At 37.5% G+C, this 20,174-nt stretch overlaps 1 protein-coding gene across 1 annotated transcript in view; it reads left to right on the forward strand.

The window, feature by feature from the left end:
* The window catches only part of VWA8 (von Willebrand factor A domain containing 8), a 369,324-nt gene that overhangs the window by 188,912 nt on the left and 160,238 nt on the right, over positions 1–20,174 (forward strand). Inside the window, exons 22-23 of the mRNA XM_030882155.2 lie at positions 17,290–17,365; positions 19,416–19,551. Coding sequence (XP_030738015.2) covers positions 17,290–17,365; positions 19,416–19,551 — 212 coding nt within the window. The remainder of the gene's footprint in view (positions 1–17,289; positions 17,366–19,415; positions 19,552–20,174) is intronic.

The raw sequence follows: 20,174 nt of genomic DNA on the forward strand, positions 1-20,174 counted from the left end.
ACTGGAGATGTGTCTGATGTCATAGGCTGCCGGGATACTCCTTCTGTCTCATCTTCCGCATTATGAACTTGGAAAGGCTATTTTAGAAACATTTTTATCAGCAGTTAGACGGTAGTTTTCCCACTAAGAATGCCTTCTACTGCCTTTTCTTACAGAATGAATTATGCCACTACCTCTAACTTTTCCATGTAGTTATTTAGGTTTGTAATAATTTTTGACTCCAAATCCATTTAAATTTCTGTACTATTTTTTCTTTTTCATTTAACAAACATGTAACTAGCAGCTACTCTGTGCTAGGCACTGTTCTACACTGTTTTCAAATTGCAACTCGTTTTTGCACACAACTCTGAGTTCAGTACTGTTACCATCCCAGTTTTGCAGATGAGGACAGAGGCACAGAGAGGTTAGAAAACTTGTCTGAGGTCACACAGCTGTCTTCATACAGTCTGGCTTCAGCCTTATGTTCTAACCACTGCAGTGTGCTGCTTCTTGACTTTGTCATGCTGATCAAATAGTATTTTAGTGATAGTAGCACTTTAGTAAGTACCTCACTAAAGTACTAGCCATGTGTTAAGATTGTTGGTCAACCAATTCTTAGATTTAATACTTCAATCTACATATAATAGCTTGATTTTTTAAATTCTTGCTTCATATTTCTAATCCTTGCCCAGCTTGATCCCAAAGCCTTTCCTTTGGCCAGTTATTCCATATTCCCTTTTCTTTCCAATAATAATATCCTTATTAAATTTCATTTTCTGTTTTCTTGACTACTTCTCCAGATTATTAAACTTCTTTTGTGTCTTAATGCACCTCTCCTGAGGTGTATCATCAGTGTACTTAACAGCTCTGTTTTCTGTTCTGTCACCCAGGTAATTCATAAAATTGTAAACCAAATCAATTCCTGTGATCTTTTATATGATGTTCCTCCCAGGCGGACATGGCTTCAGTTCTCGGTGCACTCACCAAATGGTTGTTGTAGGTTATAGAGGTGGGTGAGTCAGAGCTGCAGACAGACCCTGAAACTGGAGACCCCAGCCAGCAGGTTGCTCTAGACTGTCTTGGAAGAGAAGACTGGAAACAAGCAGGATTCTATGGGATTCTTTTTTATTTTTATTTCCTAAATCACAAGCTAAATAAGCTTGAGAACCACTGATACAGTGTGTGTTTTTTCTTAGTTTTGTTATATCCTTTGCCACTAGAGAATAGCTACATTCTTTTCAAGTGTTACACACTTTTTTAGTTTGAGAAAAATTTCAAAAATCAAAAAAATGTAAATAAAAACATGTAGCACATACCCAAGTTTATCACTCATATTTAACAACTATTAGTATTTTTCTCAAATTTGATTCTACTCTTCTTTTTGCAGAAGGGAAACACTAATTATAGCTGAAATCCCCTTTACCACCACCTCCAATCTCATCTCCCCTTCTTCAAGTCAATCACTATTCTCAATTTAGTTTATAACCTTCCAGTCATTTGTATGCATGTTTTTTAAAATTGTAAAGCAAATTTTTGTTAAGAAAATAGTTATTTCACACTGACTTCCACTGTAAAATCAGTGATGCTCTGATGGCGGGGGCGGGGGGGAATTTTTTAAAACTTTTAGTCCTTAGTTGTAATAAAAAGTAAACTCAGTCTTACAATTGTTTCAATATCAGATTATCTTAACATGCTTAACCTTGCGCTCCAACCACTGAAACCTGCTCTCCTCTCTCTGGAGAGCTTCACCTGCAGGTTTCTTTCAGCAGCATCCTTAGTTAAGCTGCTAGAGTGAAGAAGTATCTTGGGCCAGTGTCATATACTTCCCAACCGTCTTTTAATTCATTAAGATCTAAAATGTTTTTTTGTTGAGCTTTATAAAGTGCCAATTCTTATAAGTGAGACAGATATTGCTGTAGCCAGACTCTTCAGATGACAGCAACAGTGACACCATGAGCTGAAGGAGACGGGGTGAGGTGCTTAAATTAAACAGGTAGATTTGTGTCCTAATGCGATCACTTAGTTCACAACACCGTTATCTATTTCTCTTAATGGATATATATCTGTAATGTTTTGTGCAAGAATTAAGAGCACTACTGGAAAATCTAAGAATTTCTTCTTTATTTCATTTGACTTTATGCACCCAAATAGTCAACAGATATCTAGGTTAGGTACTCTAGAAGCAGAACCAGAGATGGAAATATCTGTATAAGTGATTTTAGAAGGAGAGGTTTTAGGTGAAACTTTCGGGGAAGTGAAGGAATCAGGATAAGACTGTGGAAAAGAAGTGGTTTTATTTATTTTTTAGTTTTTTAGTTTTGGCCGCCCCATGCAGCTTGTGGGATCTTAGTTCCCTGACCGGGGATCGAACCCTGGCCCCTGTCAGTGAGAGCACGGAGTCCTAACCACTGGACCGCCAGGGAACCCCCAAGAAGTGGTTTTAGGTGAAGTCTGGCCTCAGCCTCCTCACAGGAAGCTCTGGAGCACGAATGGCACTACTCAGTTATCCCACCTGGAAGTAAAAGAGCCAGGCTTCTTTGCTCCCACGTCAGTGAGGCATTAGTCAGGAGAGGGATCAGGGAGAACCTCTAACTTCCCAGGCATTTCTGGACAAGATACTCCCCAGTGATGGAAGGCAGTTCTTTGGAGAGGGGTGCAGCTGTGAGCTTTTAGAAGTCAATGCTACAGTAGCTGTGGGATGGGTGCCTTTGGTAGCAAAGGAGATCTGGGTAGGACACCAACAACATATACTACCAGCCACCAACAATATACCCTACCAGAAAACTCAGCCTCCTGTTGAGTGCAGCCCCTAGCACTGTTCTAGGCCTTGAGAAATGCAGTGATGAACAAGATAGACAAGGTTGTTGCTGCCATGAAGCTTTCCTTCTAGTGGTAAAAAGGAGGCATGCAATGAACAAATAATTCAGTAAACTGGAAAATATCAATGCTGTAATGGAAATGATATAAAAGGTTTTATAGGGTGATGTGATAAGGAGGAAATGAATAAGTTTGGCAGTAGTTACTATCTTCATAATTGTGCTGGGATTTACAGCAAGACGTTCTAGCATTTTAGCAGCTTTGTCTGTTCTGCAGATTCAGTGGTTGAATTGACCCTATGTACGATGGATCCATAAAAGATTACAGATTATAGTAACTAGAGACTTGTGAGAACTTGGACTAGTGATAGTTTGAAACAGGATTCCAGCCAACAGCTGAAGTTACCAGGCCTAGCTAGGGTCTGACCCAGGGGGAATAGGGTTTTCGGGACAAGGGTTACTAGGGATATTTGTACTAGTATCAGTACATCCCCAAATAGGAGATTTATAACCTCTCTGAGCAAAACCAATGAGTCATGTATCTCGTTCCCTGGTTAGAATAGGAAATCAGGAACTGAGCAGGGCTGAGCCTGCAGCAGCTGAGTGAAACTGAATAAAGTAGGGATAGCACTATAAGCTCAGCAATCTACTAACAAAGGTGTCTTTCATGTTATACACACCACATTCTGAATGTGATTTTTTTTTACCAACTCTTAGTGGTAGTGGTTTAAGTTGTATATAATTGAATATCTTTTTCCACCAAGGACTTAAATTCTGCTGCTGCATTATTTGAACACTTTTACTAATACATATTTACTGGTTTCTGCTGGCAGCTGATCAGATGACGGTAGTGCTACATAGTCAGCAGTGTTCATTTGTTTTAAGACATGGTTTTTAGGAATACATTGCATCAAAAAGTATAAACCATTTATTATAAAACTGGGCTAAAATAAAACAGGAGCCTCAAATTTTTAAAAGAAAAGCATGAGTTTGGGTAACCTCTTTGAGCCTGAATTTCATCATAGGATTGTTGGAGGTATTAAATGACATATGTCGCATGTGTCTAGGACAGTGCCTGGTGTGTGGTAGGTACCCAGTTAAAATTAAATCTCTTCTCTATAAATCTGTATTGTCCATATACCTCCTGCCCCTTCCTCTCTTCTTAGCTTTGAATCTGCAGTTTTCTTTTTAAAATATCCACATTGGTATCTCTGGAGCATTTCAAATCCCAAATGTCCATCTCTTCATACCAAATTTTCCTTTATAAATGTCCTCCAGCCCCTTTTCTATACCTCATTCATGGTGGGTATCAGTAAAGCAGTGCTTATGATTGGTAAAGGAAAGAATGGATGTTTCCTCTCTGAGCTTATGGAATCCTGTATCCAGTCACCTGGTCTGTAATCGATATACCTTTTTCCTTTCCCTGTCCTTTATCTTGACAGCCAGTTATTACAGAATCATGTCTACATTTTTCTAGGTCTCCCAAATATTTTCCTCTTTGCCTTTCCTACAGTCACTAGCCATACCTAGACTATTAAAATAGTTTCTTCTCCTTCAACCTAGAATTGTGACCAAGTCCTTTCAATTCCATCCTCTGGGCCATAGATCCATTCCTAATTTTCTCTTGCCTGGATTTTTACAGTAGCCTCCTGGTTAAAAACTCAGCCTTCAATCTGTCTTTCCCAAGCCTCGTACTGTTCCATCAGTAAAGTTGATCACTTATTGTCCTGCTCAGACCCTTCAATGATGCCCATTGCCAACAATATCAAGTCCATAGTCCTTAATCTGAGCCCCATCATTTTTCATTTCGTTAGTCTTACTTCCAACCTTTCTCTCCCACATACTCGGGCTTAATCCATATGAACAGCTTGTGGTTCCCAAGAATCACGTGCCTATTCACGACTCCCTCACTTGCCACTTGCAGCTTTTATAGCCTGGAATGCCCCACTCTATCAAGTCTATCTGGAAAGTTCTTACTTTTTCTTCAAAATGCAAATCAAAGTCTTTTCTTCTAGGAAAATTTCTTAGACCCTTCCTTCTCCTTTTCCTTCACAAGCAGATGTTTCCTTTCTTTGTGACAACATTAGTACAAAGCGCTTCTTAAAGTGGGGAGCATGTACCAAGAAGTTCAAGACCATCCACTGGAACATGGGAAGACATTAGAATTTATATTTACTTTGCTTTTAAAAATATGAAATAAGCATTACCAATATTTAGTATACTGACTGACACTGGCACCCTCATTTGTTCAGTTTGTCACATATGGGAAATGGGACGTATCCAGAGAGAACTGTGGGAGTTTGTATTATGGGAAGATGACAGTGGCGCTCTCAGGTATTCATCTGATTGCACAATATGACAACACATAACAGTTTACTGTGCCCAGTTTAGCAGATTTGTGGTTTACGTTACCCAGTGTTAACTAAGCCAGCCCTCATATAATGGATAGTGGTTTAAAAGATTCTTGAAGAAGCAACGCTGGGTTGAAAATATCGTTAATAATATAAACATAAACAAATGACATGGAATCGGCAGAAAATTATGTAAGTATAACTATTGATAGAGCATCTGATTTGATTGGATAGAGACAAGACTCTTAAATAAGGTTACAGAGGACATCACACATGAAATGTATTCACTCCATGATGATTCAAAACAAAACACTGCCACACAGATTGAAAGCAGACTTGCACCCAGTGCTACAGGATGTCACCAGTTAGATATGTCACATAAAAACAAGAGCTTTAAAGCAAAGCCAGAACTATTGCAATGTTTTGGAATAAGGTAGGAACTGACTGTGAAAATCTTTCATACTACACAGTCTCACTTATAATCTCATTGTAAAGTATTTAAAAGATCTGTCAAACCTGCCCATTTGTCTTTTACCAAGTCAAGAGTTCACAATTTGTTGATCTGTGTGTGTTAATGGCTGTTAGAGAGATGCTATGTAACAGATACTTTAAAAATTAAAAAAAAAAAAAACACATTTAATTTGACCCTTCAAGCTACAGGTCATGTTTTAGCAGTAAAGTAGAAAATAACTCCTTAAAAAAAACTTCTCTGGAGAGAGTGTTTTTAAATCAGATGTTTATAACTTTCAGTTAGTTTTTTTGTGGCTGAAAATAATGTATGTCACTCTGTGATATTGTGATATAATAATTATATGTTTGGTCTTCATTCCCTTTCCCAGCACAAGAGCTTCTAAAACGCTTGTAATTTCCTGTGTTATAAGGGTATCTTTTGTTAAAATATTTGGTCTTCGTCTTCAGTTCTAAGACCCTTGGAATCTCCAGAATGATAAGAGAGTCTCATAAGATGACTCTAGGGTCTCTAGAGAATTGTCGGGTGTGGAAAACCCACATATTTGGTGTCAGAAGTAGAAATAGATCGTAGTACTCCTAAAATGTCTCATGTCTGCACACTAAAACAATTTAAAATACAATTTCCTACAAATGAAGAGTTTCAATGAGTTTTGAACCTATTCGTTCAAAATATATATAAAATGTGACGCTGTCTGATTAGTTTGCAAAAACACTGACATCAGGAAAGATGGAAATTCCCAAGCCTAACTGTAACGAAAACCTTTGTATGTTTTGATAGATGAGATTGAAAAATGCATGTTGAGCTATAGGGACTGCAGTCAATATTGCACTTCTGTTTGGAGCTACGAGTCTTTGTGAGCTCTTTTTCAGCTATAATAAGTATTGAAATAAACTCAATTTAGGACTGGACCTTTAAATCACACAAGTAATAAAATGTATTAATCACATTATTCTTTTTAAAATATCCTTCTTTAATTTTTAATGAGAATAAAAAGGGGTTCTTTTGTATTATTAACAAATAAAATTTTAAAGTGTTTTTAAGGTATTGTTTTTCATCTTTAGCTCAGTTGTTGTTTCTATTTTGGTGTACTTTAGAATGTATCTTCTTAAAACAAAAACATTTTATTAATGGTACATTTAGAGCCACTGACCTAGAGTAGGCTCTGCTATTATACACGTCATTCTTTATCACAATCACGTGTTTCCACCTCTGTCTTCCCTGCTAGACAGTGTTCTCTCCCTAAGGGCAGGGGCATTTCTTTGAACTGCCTCCTCCAGCATGATTTCTGGAATATGGTAGATGTTTGATAAGATTTGTTAAGCAAATGAATAAATGCAATGTCTGTTCCTTCCCATCCATCTTTGAGACATCCATTTAGAGAATCCTCTCTCTGAAATGGATAGATGATTGGTCCTCCATTCCCATGAGATGAAAGTCAGACTCTTAGCACACGATATTTAAGAAGAGTGTGCACTCCGACTCACCCCACCTATCCAGCTCTACTCCCCTCCACGCAGCTCTGTTCTAGACATGCTCGGTTCTTCCCCAAACTACTCTTGTATCTCCAAACTTCGACGTGTTTTCCTATTCCTCTATCTGGAAGCACCTTCCACCCATCTCTGCCAGTTAAAATCAAATTTAATCATCAAGATCCTGTTTTCTTCAGTCAGAATTAATTGCCTTCTCCTCTGTGTACACATTGAACTTTGTTTTAATTTCTATTATAGCCCTTATCACATTCTGATGTAAGTTATTTTCATTTTATATTTATTTATTTATTTATTTTGGCCGTGCCGGGTGGCATGCAGGATCTTAGTTCCCTGACCAGGGATTGAACCCATGCCCCCTGCATCGGGAGCGTGGAATCTGATGTGAGTTACATTTATCTTATATATCTCTTGTCATGTGAGTTTCTTGAGAGCAGGAGCTCTGGATTATTCATTTTATAACCCTTCATACCTAATAATCTGCTTTACAAATTGGTAATACATAATATAGTTTTAATACACTCACGGGTTTATTCATCCTTTATGCAAACATTTATTACGTGCATAGAAGGTACAAGGCATGATGACAGGCTCTAGGTATATTAAAAATATATATATATATGATATCCTCTTGTCTATAGATGGTATGCCTAGTGAGGGGACAGTCATAGAAATGTTACCAAGCAAGGGCTCTCTGCCCAATGTACATAGAAGCCAATACCAGGGCTCAAATCTGTCTCCCCAGTCTGGGGTTCAGTCAAACCTTCATGAGTTAGGTGAGGAGGGTTGGTATGCAGAATCACTGGCAGGGCACGTTCTGATTGGAGGGCTTTGGAAAGTGGCCATTTGTGGTTAGGTGTGGTAAAGGGGGCTTCAGCACTGGGTCTTCCTGGACGATGGACCCTTCGCCTCTGAAAGGGATCCCGTGTTCAGGTTCTGGTCATGTCCTGGTCCTTTGGTTCCATGGCCGGGGGAAGGGGTGGGTAGAAATTTTGGTTCTAGGTGTTACTTGAGGACAAAATTTTCTCCTCTGTGCATGCTTGGCCTGCATGACTTGCATTTTTGTTCTGCTGTCTTTGAAAAGTAATTCAGTAACTTGTTAGAAACAGGATAGGGCCAGTTTGGGCTGGTTCTGCGGTTACCTGAACAACTAAAATGTTTCATGAGTGTAAAATGCTTTCTATGGGCCAGTAGTTCAACTGGGAGTATGGACGTGAGAAATACTTAATGCTTCAAAGAGGAGGCAGTATTTGAGTTGAGCCTTTAAGGAACGGGCCTTAACAGTTTGTCAGGCAAAGTGGGGAGAAGGGAAGAAAGAACTTCCCAGGAAAAGTGCACACAACTGGGCACAGTGCTTAAGGAATTACCAGCAACTCAGGGCAGCCTAGGGTACGTGACTGGAGTAGCTGACTGGAGTGCACCCATTTCAACAAACATTGTTGAACACCTAGTAGATGCTGCTCACTTTTCTAGCATGAGTGACTGCAGCAGGAACAAAAGAGCTAAAAACCCCAGGCTTCATATTTATATTCTAGTTGCTGGTGAGAGAGAACAAGATCATTAAAGTATGTAGTCTGTCCGGAGCCTGTGCTCCGCAACGGGAGAGGCCACAACAGTGAGAGGCCCGCGTACCGCAAAAAAAAAAAAAAAAAAAAAAAAATGTAGTCTGTCAGATGGTAGGTGCCATGGGGAAAATAAAGCAGGGAAGGGGGCAGAGTGAGGTGTATAATTTTCATAGGTTGACCAGGGAAGGCCTCCCTGAGAAGTTGACTTTTGAGTAGCCCTGATGGATGCTAGCCTATTTCCAGCCTTTTGCGCCTATAAACATGCCTTTTATATTTTAAGTTTTATCTGTGTATTAAGTACTCTTTTTCAGGTTTTCGAGATCCTCTGGCTAACCTTGAATCAATAGCAATAACACCTAAACTCAAGTGAGAGAACAGGACAAATGGACCACACCTTCATTTTCATCCTGAAAGAGTAGAAGAGATTTGCCCGGGAGACGGGAGAACTTTTCAAGTCCCAAGGTGACCTGAGCTGCTGCTATCTTGAAAAGGTGCAGTAGTTGAGATGCCCAGCAGCACCAGTCAGAAAATGCTGCCCGTAATGCCTCTTCAGCCTCACGTGGGAGGCTCTCCACAGTGATGATCCTGACACAGTTCATAACGCAGTGAAAACAGCATTTGCCATTTCATACCCACTCATTTATTTCATTTGGGGTTCAAGGAGCATGCTCGATACCGGAAGAGAAAAAGCGGCCAGAGACTGAACTGGCTGAGCAGTGTCAGCCGTCTTCCACTCACCCCGGTGTCCTAGACAGCAGCTCTTTGTTGCTGTCTTCCTAACGATGTCTTACACGCGTTTGTATTGGAACAGCTAGGTGTATTATGGAATGGCATTCAAAATCTCCATCAAATTTTAAGGAAAAAACGGGAGATGGCGAAGAAACGTGCTAGAGGACTGCTCTGTCCTCTGCCCTCTGACTCCTCAGAGGTGTTTGTTCCTTCTCCTCTGCCATTAAAATCACACTGGAAAATAGGCTGGGGTTGAAATGAACTCTTTAACTTCCGTTGCCAAAAGCAATATATATTATTTTTCTTACGATTCAGCAGTGTCTTCCTTTAAGAACACCTATCATAAAAACTTAGTAAAATAGGTATATTACAGAAAACTTACACATCGATTTTCTTTAAGTTAAGAGTTCTCCAAATAGAATGCTTATTTACATACTGTTTTCTGTTTGACTCAAGTGGTTCAAGTGTGATAAATAAACCAGAGCACTGGGAATTGTTTCAAGTTGATGAACAACCAGAAATTAGGATAAAATAATTCATGGATTATAGTATGCCGAATACTATTATGGTAATACAAAATGCAACTTACATAGTAAATTTTAAGCTGTAAGTATCGCACAGGAGGTGTATTTTGGGTTATTAACCAACAGAGGCATGCCTGACCAGTTTCATGGAGAGCTGGTGGACTTAGGTCTTCTCTGACTTAAATAGTCGAAGGCTGGGCTTCCCTGGTGGCGCAGTGGTTGAGAGTCCGCCTGCCGATGCAGGGGACGCGAGTTCGTGCCCTGGTCCCGGAAGATCCCACATGCCGCAGAGCGGCTGGGCCCGTGAGCCATGGCCGCTGAACCTGCGCGTCCGGAGCCTGTGCTCCGCAACGGGAGAGGCAAGAAGAGTGAGAGGCCCGCGTACCGCAAAAAAAAAAAAAAAAAAAATAGTCGAAGGCTGTTTATCATTTGTCTTAGTGATCAAAAATACTTATTTTAACTTTATTTTGAATTGCCTGTGGTAAAATATCTTTTGATATTTAATTTCATGCAAGATCCAGTTTCTGCTGTGTCAAAGGTGGCACATTATTAGTATTGTAAGATAAGTTTACTTAAATATATTACGAATTTAAGCTCAGCAAAGGAAGGAATGTTTACTTTCACAGATACTTATCCATCTTATCTAAAGCAGTGCCCATTAATAGATGTCCAGTAAATATTTATTGAATGAATAATTATGGTATATCCTGATATGAAAATGTATTCACTTAATTTTTGACTCTATCAAACTTTTATATTGTTACCCAATTAACGAGGCATTTAAAAATATAAATTACTAGATACTATATTTTCTTTTTCTTTTCGCGGTACGTGGGCCTCTCACTGCTGTGGCCTCTCCCGTTGCGGAGCACAGGCTCTGGACGCACAGGCCCACCGGCCATGGCTCACGGGCCCAGCCGCTCCGCGGCATGTGGGATACTCCCGGACCGGGGCACGAACCTGTGTCCCCTGCATCGGCAGGTGGACTCCTAACCACTGCGCCACCAGGGAAGCCCGATACTATATTTTCTGATAAAGATTTATCCAGTGGATACAATATTCACCCGCCTCACACTCTGGTTTCTTCTGTGTGTGCATCTTTGTACACTCATTTAGTTTTGTACTTTAATCTTCATCTCATTTTATTCCTTTTCAAAAACTGTTTAGAAAATGCCTTATTTAATGTCAGAGGAAAAGTTAAGTAAGAGGCATGCATATTGTTTTTCTTTTTTTGTCTGGTAAAGGGGAAATGAAGTTCCTACAAAGAAATTAGGTCATTTTGAGTCCCTAAAATTTACCAAGCCAGAAAGCTAGTTTTCAGAGTAAAGACAAAAGATCCTGTGTTTAATATTCTATCTTAGTATATTTATTTTTAAAGACTAGACAACTTATAAAATGTTCAGATTTTGTTAAAGTATTTGATTATCAGCGTGGCTTTGAATATTGGAGGAATTTCTTTTTTAATAAGTATTACTATATTGCTAGGAGACGTGGTAAGGAGGGTAAGTAGATTTTGAAAACTATTTTGAAAATTTTAGCTTCCATCAGATGACTGTTTTGCTGTGGCTATTTTCTACCTGCTGTTCCCAGAAGATCCTACCTCTGGAGAGCAAAGTGCTGCACCACAGTAGAATTCCTTCCATAAATACTATCCCCCTAATGTCTTCCTTCCTTTTCTGGTTTGTTAGCATTTTATGCATCTGGACATAGTGATGAGTGATTGACAACTAAATAAACTATCTGTCCTCCAAAACAAGTATTTTAAGAGCTGGAGTCACTTTGGCAGAAAAAATATTTTGTTTATCTTACTAAAAGGACTTTTCCCTCACAGCATTCAAAGCACATATAATAATAATGTCTCTCTCACTTTTATCTTTCTTACTTTTTACTCTACTGTATTTCCTCATATGTTCTATTTTGATTCCCTCTGTAGAGATGAGTCATCTTGGGTTTCAAGAGTTTAAGTGATTGGGACTTCCCTGGCAGTTCAGTGGTTGAGACTTCACCTTCCAATGCAGGGGCTGTGGGTTCGATCCTTGGTCAGGGAGCTAAGATCCCACATGCCTCACGGCCAAAAAACCAAAACATAAAACAGAAGCAATATTGTAACAAACTCAATGAAGACTTTAAAAATGGTCCACATCAAAAAAAAAAAAAAAGGAAAATCTTAAAAAAAAAAGAACTTAAGTGATTGACCAAACTAGGAGGACTCAGAATTAGGCCAGTGCTGGTTTTCAACTAACACTGCAATAATCATAGTTAATTTTTGTCTTCCTTTTTTTGTAGTGTATGGCAACACTGCTTATATTAATGACTGTTTCTGTTTGAGGACTCAGGGAAGTTTCTTCCCCAACATGGCAAAATAAATATGTCTTTCATAGGCAAGGTAGGAAGGGAGTGTTCAGAGAGCCCAGAATATTTGTAAACATTAATTTATTCTCATATTTAATTAATTCTCAAATTTGTTTGCATCCCCTGTGTCTAAGTACCACTCTCTCTTTTATTAGTGATAATTATTAGTAGTACATCTTATCTTTATTTCATTGCTTGCTTTAAAATAAGCCTTGTGGAAGTGATGTTCTTGTTTATTCCATGACTTCTTCACTTGAAAATATCCTTCAACAGCACTTCTCAAGTAATGGTATGGTTGTATCTTATTTGTGAAAATTACCGTTTAATTCTATTTTTATAGATGATTTTTATAATCATCCCACTTTTTAAAATATTGAGCAAATATTTGTTAAGTGCCTCCTAAGTGCCATATTCTATCTTTCCTTTCTCATGCTTGGCTTATAATAATGAGTGGACTGTTACTGTAGCCATCTCTATTTTAATGAACTACAAAGTTAGAGAAGATTTCTATTAGCTATTTAAAACTCTTGTGTGTCTTTTTTCTTCCGTCACCCTTGTGTTTAACTATTATTGTTTTTCTAAAAGACAGCTAACCATAAACCAATTTAAATGCAACTTACTAAAATATTATCCTCAGAGTAAACATTGCTATTTTGAGATCTTTTGCTCCTCAATAAATTCGAAGATATTAGCTTAATGTACCTTTATACGCAACGTTGCGAGAACGGATTGTGCTTGCTCTCCAGAGGCCAATTTTCTTTCCTTAGTTTAATAAAAACCTGGTCTTTATTCAATCTAATTACTTTTTATTGCATCTGGAATCATTTTAAATTACTATTGAAACATTAATAACTCCAACTTAAAAAAAAAACTTTAAAATCACAGAGTTAAAAGAAGACTAGAGTTTAGCACCATATTTCTTTGAGTAGCCCCTTTATTGACACAGGCTTTAATTGATGGACTGCTTTAGTTTGTAAGAGAGTAAGAAGTGAGAACAATTGGTGCTAACATAAATGTCAGCAATTAGCTGAACATTCTAATTAATTCCTCAAGCATTGCTGATAACTGTTATGTACTGGAAAGACATCCCTTTATTAAACTGTAGGCTAAGGAAATGTTACTAAGATGTGTTTTCTTCTCCTCAGTATTGTTGAAATTGTTGAGTCTATTTCAACTTTTATGAGTTTATGTTTCAAAGCTGTTATTGAGAGGAACAAATCGTAATAGAATTGAAATTGTAACAAATAAAATATTCTCTTAGGGTCGTTGCTTATTTGTGTGGAGAATAAATATCTTTTGATCCAAGATGCTCCTAAATACAAAGCAATGATTTTAATCAAATATTTTCTGAAAAAGAATCATTATATTGTCTTTACGAGTCAACTCACATGCTACTGTGACAATAGCCATCTGATCATTTACTTTGTTGAAGTTTATAATATTGTAAGATACCTTGGAAAAGCAAGCTTTTTTCTTGTTGTATGAAGTACTAATCAGAAGATAGTGGGTTCTTTTTTTTTTTTTTTTTTTTTTTGTGAGGTATGCGGGCCTCTCACTGTTGTGGCCTCTCCCGTTGCAGAGCACAGGCTCCGGACGCACAGGCTCAGCGGCCATGGCTCACGGGCCCAGCCGCTCAGCGGCATGTGGGATCTTCCCGGACCGGGGCACAAACCCGTATCCCCTGCATCGGCAGGCGGACTCTCAACCACTGTGCCACCAGGGAAGCCCAGTGGGTTATTTTCTACTCTTATATAATAAGGGACTTACATATAAGCCAATCCATTTTTTAAAAGTTGAATGTAATTTTACATATTTTGCTAGCCTTTGCAATCCTTTGATATATAAGACAAAGGACCAATAATAAGAATAGAACAAAGCCACTTTTTTCCTTTAAGCTCCTCTTTCTCATAGCCTACTCCACTGAAACCCATGATTCCCATTGGTATTTATCCTCATTTGTTGTCCTTTTTGGGAATCATCTGTTTTACGCTTGTTCTCTCAAACCTATGGTTTTTATTTCTAACATAAAAGTCTTTTGAGAAATCTAATTTGGCAAATTGTATGCTATCAGAATTCAAGTGTTATAGAACAATTTCATTTGCCTTTTTAAAATTGGAATTCAGCTTGAATTTCCTGTTCTTAATCTGCTATGAAGCACTCTAATTATTAGGGTAATGGCTGAATTTCCTTTCTACTGACAATGATACAAGAGTTCCTTTTTCCATTTCAGTTCTGGGAGGTGTCATGTTGTTGCCCATTAAATATATGACAGCTGAGGTGTGAAATTCACTATGTTGCTGTAAAAAATCTGTGTGAACATGTCTCTTTCTCTTCCTCACTTACCCCCTTCTGTATTGCCAGGATATTAACAGTGAATTTAAGTGATATTCATTAAACTCTGTTCTTATTTGTTTAAAACCCTAAAAAAAATTTAGCAGACTAGAGCATAAAGTATATCCTACAGTAAATTTATGAGACCCAGGGATACAAAAAATGGATGTGTGACTATATATCATTATATTGCGTAAGAAACATTTTAGTCATACTAAAGTTGATAATCACCAATACATGTCACAATATATTTTCACTTTCCTTTAACATCCCTCAAGGCTTTATTTTAGATACATTTCAATTTGAAAGTTAGTGAAGATAAAAGAATAATGTTGAATTCTTTATAAAGTGTAGTGCTAAGGCTATAGCAAACAGTAGATCACCAGACAGGCACCAGGCCCATGAGAGCCGGTATGAGGCTGGGAGCTTGGAACAGAGGTCAGGAATGGCAATAGGCCAGACCTCCAGGGAATAAATTGAAGAAACCAATCACTGTTTAGTCAAGTTAGAGAGAGAAGCCTTTCAACCTAGGTGCAAAAAAAGTCAGGTAGTCTAGAAATTGTAAATGTCAATAATCGTACTGCCAACATACTTGCTCAAGCCCTGGTAAATGAGAACTCTGATGCAGAAGTTTCCTGCTACAGTAATAAGTGTAAATCCAACTCAATTTGAAATCCATGATGGATGTAGACCATCTCCCCCTCCGTCCCCTGACTAGTCAATCCCAAGTGTACGTCTCAACATGACTGTACCTTCTGATATACACTCATAAGTGAATTAGGAAGATTCCTTACCTTAGAGTCAGCCTTAGTCTAACCCAACGTTTATTAAAGTGGGTTCTGTAGTTCCAGATTCTCTGTTAAAAAAAAAAGAGTTCCATGATCCAATATATTTTGAAGTCCATATACTGTATGTTGCACTTTTAACTGTTAACATTTTTGTTCATTTCATTCATGGATTCATTTATTCAACAAAGATTTATTAAATTCATCCTGTGAGTCAGAAATCCACTAGATGCTGGGGACAGGATGAGGAATAAGGTAGATATGGTCTACACTCTGAAATCTTAACAGTCTGAGTAGAACGACAGATAGTAAAAATAAGCAACTACGATATAGTGTGGTAAGGACTGAAATAGGGGTGACCCAGGACTCAAAGGGAACATACAGCAAAGCCACCTAATTGGTCTAAAAAGGGTCCACAGGGGCTTTCTAAGAAGTATCATCTGTGCTAAAAACCTGAAGGTCAAGTAGAAGTTACACAGGAAAGGAACTTTTAGTCACAGCAGCAGCAGTAATGATCACAACAAATAGATAAAGCTGGCATGTCATTTTACTCTTTCTATCTGCCATATATTGTGCTAGATACTTTCCCAAGCGTTCTATCAGTGATATTTCTGGGTAGGTTTTATTATTTACTCAAAATCATCTAGTTAATAAGTGGCAAGAACTAGAATTTGAATCCCGTATGGTCTGACTCCAAAGGGTTTTTTCCGCTCCTCCGCAAACTGCCTTTCAATGCAAGTAACTGATTTTGATTAAATTTGTTTTGCTAAGGCAAAAAATGACTTGAGTGATATCTTAAGTTTGCTTTATCAGTGATTGTCATGTAGTATTTATTCGGTTTTTTTTTAATAGAATCACATTTTATATTTTAATAATTGTGATAAAATTTAGCATTTGGGTAGAAGTCTCAGAAGTATATTATGGCACTGAGGTCTGAAGTTCACATTCCAGATAGTATCTTACACAGAGAAGGTCCTCAAAACAACACGGTGGTGACTTCACATTTTACGTTGAATAAGTGGTAGCGTAGTTTGAAAAGATAAGTTTGAACTCTTGTAAAGAAAGATGCTACTCACATTTTGGAAGTAATTTAATTCTCTGTATGACATGATCAGGATGGCCGTAGGATTTTTTATTTTTTAGATAGAGTATATGCAGAAGGTGAAGATATGAAATTGATCTCCTTAAAAAATGTCTGCACCTACCTGCACATTTTTGGCAAGAATATTCATAGGTGATGTGAACTTCATATCTCATCATGTGTGGAGGTGCATAACATCAAGATAACTCACTTTTAGTACTTTTGAAAATCCTGATCTAAAGGAGAGTCAGGTAAATAGTAGTAGGTAGAATTAAGAAAGTAAAATGGATTGCCCTAATCCTAGCAGAAATGTTCAAAATCCCATGGTTCCTGGAGTGAGGTGAGACAGTCTTGCTTTTGCACCTAGTGATGGCAGATTGGGCCAGAAAGTGTAATTCACAGACCTGCTATAATTGGCCACGCCAGCATGCCAGTCATCACCAAACTCACCATCAAAATTATTTTTAACGAATCTAAATATTGTATATAAAATACAAATATATTTTTTAAAATTTCTCCTTTTCACCTTCAGGGAGTTTTATGAGGAGTGAAATGGTCACAAGGGAAATTACTGGAAGAAAAAAGAGAAGTAAAAAACCTGGATAATCTGTAAACTTGGATTAATTCCCAAACTGTTGTAATTTATATTGACATCAACAAAATACTATTGCTGACTGGAATTTCATTTGCTTTTTTATTCATCTTAGGGAAAGCTGGATGGGGGTGAAAAAAGAAATGCTCTTGTGTTATATTTTATTCGTGATCAAATGTCAGTTTATTTCCTTACTTACTATAAAATGTGTTGGTTTAACTTTAGGGACACCACGGTCCAGACCCTTACTCTTCAGCCTTCTGTTAAAGATGGACTTATTGTGTATGAAGACTCACCTTTGGTTAGTAATACAATTATATGAATATTCTCAAATGTATTTTTTTGAATGATAATTATATTTCAGCCTTTGAGGGTGAGAAATCTCCCATTGGTTCCAATATGTTTCAGTCTTAACTGGAAAACACTCATTCATATGTCATTAGGAGAATGGATATTTGAATGCAAATTACTGGGAAAATAACATGTTTTCTTATTCTGTTCTTCTCTCTCCAGAGTGAGAGATTTTGATATCCTCTAATGATTACTTTTCTATTCCAGAATTTTGAAAAAAGAAAGAAGTTTGCTGTTTTCAGATGTACAGACTTCGAAATTAGATAATGCTTCTAGAATGTTTTAAAAAATGATTTTAATTAATAAAATATTCACCCAATGTTTTAGGCAGCTGAGAAGATCATTCCTCAGCGTCTCACATAAGATGCAAAGAAATCTGGCCTGCCAGGCACACCTCTCTGTGTAGATAACTCCTGGGCAGCAATGGCACAAATAAGCCACCATGAGAACCTCTGTGGTCCAGACCCCAGCGATGGGAGTCTTTAGGACCTCCTGCCTGAATTCAGCCAGATTAGAACCGACTTTTCTGTGAACAAAGATGTGAAGGCTGGAGTTAGGAGTAGAAGCTACACGTTTTCTCTCTTTTTTTAAATTCAGCTTATTTTTACGCTAAAATTAAAAGGAAAAATCCTTATTCATTTATTAGAATATGTAATAAAATATTTGTGGTAGAGAGAATCATCTGTGTCTTGATCTATATTTCCTTAAAATTATTTGCCAAAATTATGTAATGATAAAAGTTTATGATATGGTCCATTTTATATTTCTTACTATGTAAAATAATAATCTTTGGGTTTACATTGAAATTCATTGACTATCACCTCCTATGCACTCTTTATTTTATTTTTTTTTTAATTTTTGGCCATGCCGCTCAGCTTGCAGGATCTCAGTTCCGTGACCAGGGATTTAACCCGGGCCATGGCAATGAAAGTACCAGGTCCTAATCACGAGGCCACCGGGAAACTCCCTCCTATCCACTCTCTAAAAATGTTTTTAAGGATTTTTCCGAACTTTTACCTTTCTTCTAATAATGTCACCACTTAGTCATCTAAGACCTGGAACTCTTTCTTATTTTTCCTTTCACTTCTTCCCATCTGATCAGTAGCCAAGGCTATAGATTATCCCTCTGGAAAACTCTTCAGATCAATATAATGCTTTTTATTTCCATTTTTCTCCCATGCCTCCTTCCCTAAAATCAGGTCCTCACACCACTGTTTTACCAAATTGTTATGGTACTCCCCTTTTAGTCTATTCCGCATATTTCTACAGGATTAAATGTACTAACGTGTAGCTCCAAACTCCATTGTTATCATGTCTGAACTCATAAATCTTTAATTACATCCTATTATTTAGTGAGATCAAGCACGTATTTTTTGGTCTGGCAGGCAACTTTTTAGTAGTAGAGACCCAATCTACCCTTTCAGATCCTATTCTCTCTTTTCTTACATTTAACGTCTGCTTCAGCCAAGATAGATATTCATATTCACTCTTCCCTCAGTGGGCTGCAGGATTTCTTGAGTTTGGCCATTGATTTTCTTTGTCTTGACTACCCATCTCCTCACCATACATACTGATCTCATCTCTTAAAATCATACACTCTTTTAGAGCCATCACAAGTGCAACGTTCTGATATCCAGTATTGATTGTGATGTCTCACTCCTCTTAACCCCCATGGCACTTTAATTTCCCTATTCGTTATACTTGTTTTAATACTCCCCTACCCTGGGGTGTGAAATGTTGTGAATTCCGCCAGCATAGGGATAATTATGAAGCTGAAGGAAAGTAAAGTGCTTACTGCAGAGTTAGCCGTTTAGTAACTATGAGAAGCTTTTGGTAGAGATCCATAAATTTTGTTTCCGGCTCTGCTACAGACAGTTTTGTGATAGTGTATTTATAACTTACATAAAACCACCTATTATAAATCCAAATCAATGAGTGATGACATTTTTAAAACGTTTGCTTTCATTTTTTTGTTTATGGTAAATGTTCTGTCTTCAAAGGTTAAAGCAGTAAAATTGGGTCATGTTCTGGTAGTAGATGAAGCAGACAAAGCCCCAACAAATGTCACCTGTATTTTAAAAACTCTAGTAGAAAATGGAGAAATGATTCTAGCAGATGGAAGGCGCATTGTTGCAAGTGAGTATAAAAAAGCAACTTTTCTTTCAGTATATGCAATTTTTACATCTCTGGTATCAAATCACACACTTGGCTGGCTATTTATCTGCAAACAAGCACAAGTTAATGTAAGTCAAGTTGTCTGTATTGACAGTTATTTGTAAAATTCAATATGTCTGAATCTAGCTTTGTCAGTTTCACTTTCGTATAGCCAGAGAGCATCTTTGAGCATTTCAATCGTAGTTTTAGGACAAATCGGCTTCATAGTTTTTCTACTCTGAGAATACAAACATATAATCCTTTGTATACTCATCTCAATTATTTGTGTGCAATTTATTTTCTTTCATTGTTATCTGGAATTTTTAAAGCTCTATCACATTTCTGTTACTCATAATATTAAAATTAATGTTATTAGCTCAGTATAATTAGAAAACAATTGCTGGGCATTTTATATCTATCATATATATGTATGAATATATCGGTGTGTATACATATATTACACACACATACCAGCTTCAGGAAGAAGTTAGTTATTCTCTGTTTTGGAGTATCTTCCTCCTTTTATTTTATTTTTGTTGTTGTTGTTAGGGGAGATGTACATAGATAAATCTCATAAGTCTGTTTAAGCTACAAGGAAAAATTGT

The sequence above is a fragment of the Globicephala melas genome, chromosome 18 (assembly GCF_963455315.2).
Source record: "Globicephala melas chromosome 18, mGloMel1.2, whole genome shotgun sequence".
NCBI lineage: Eukaryota > Metazoa > Chordata > Mammalia > Artiodactyla > Delphinidae > Globicephala > Globicephala melas.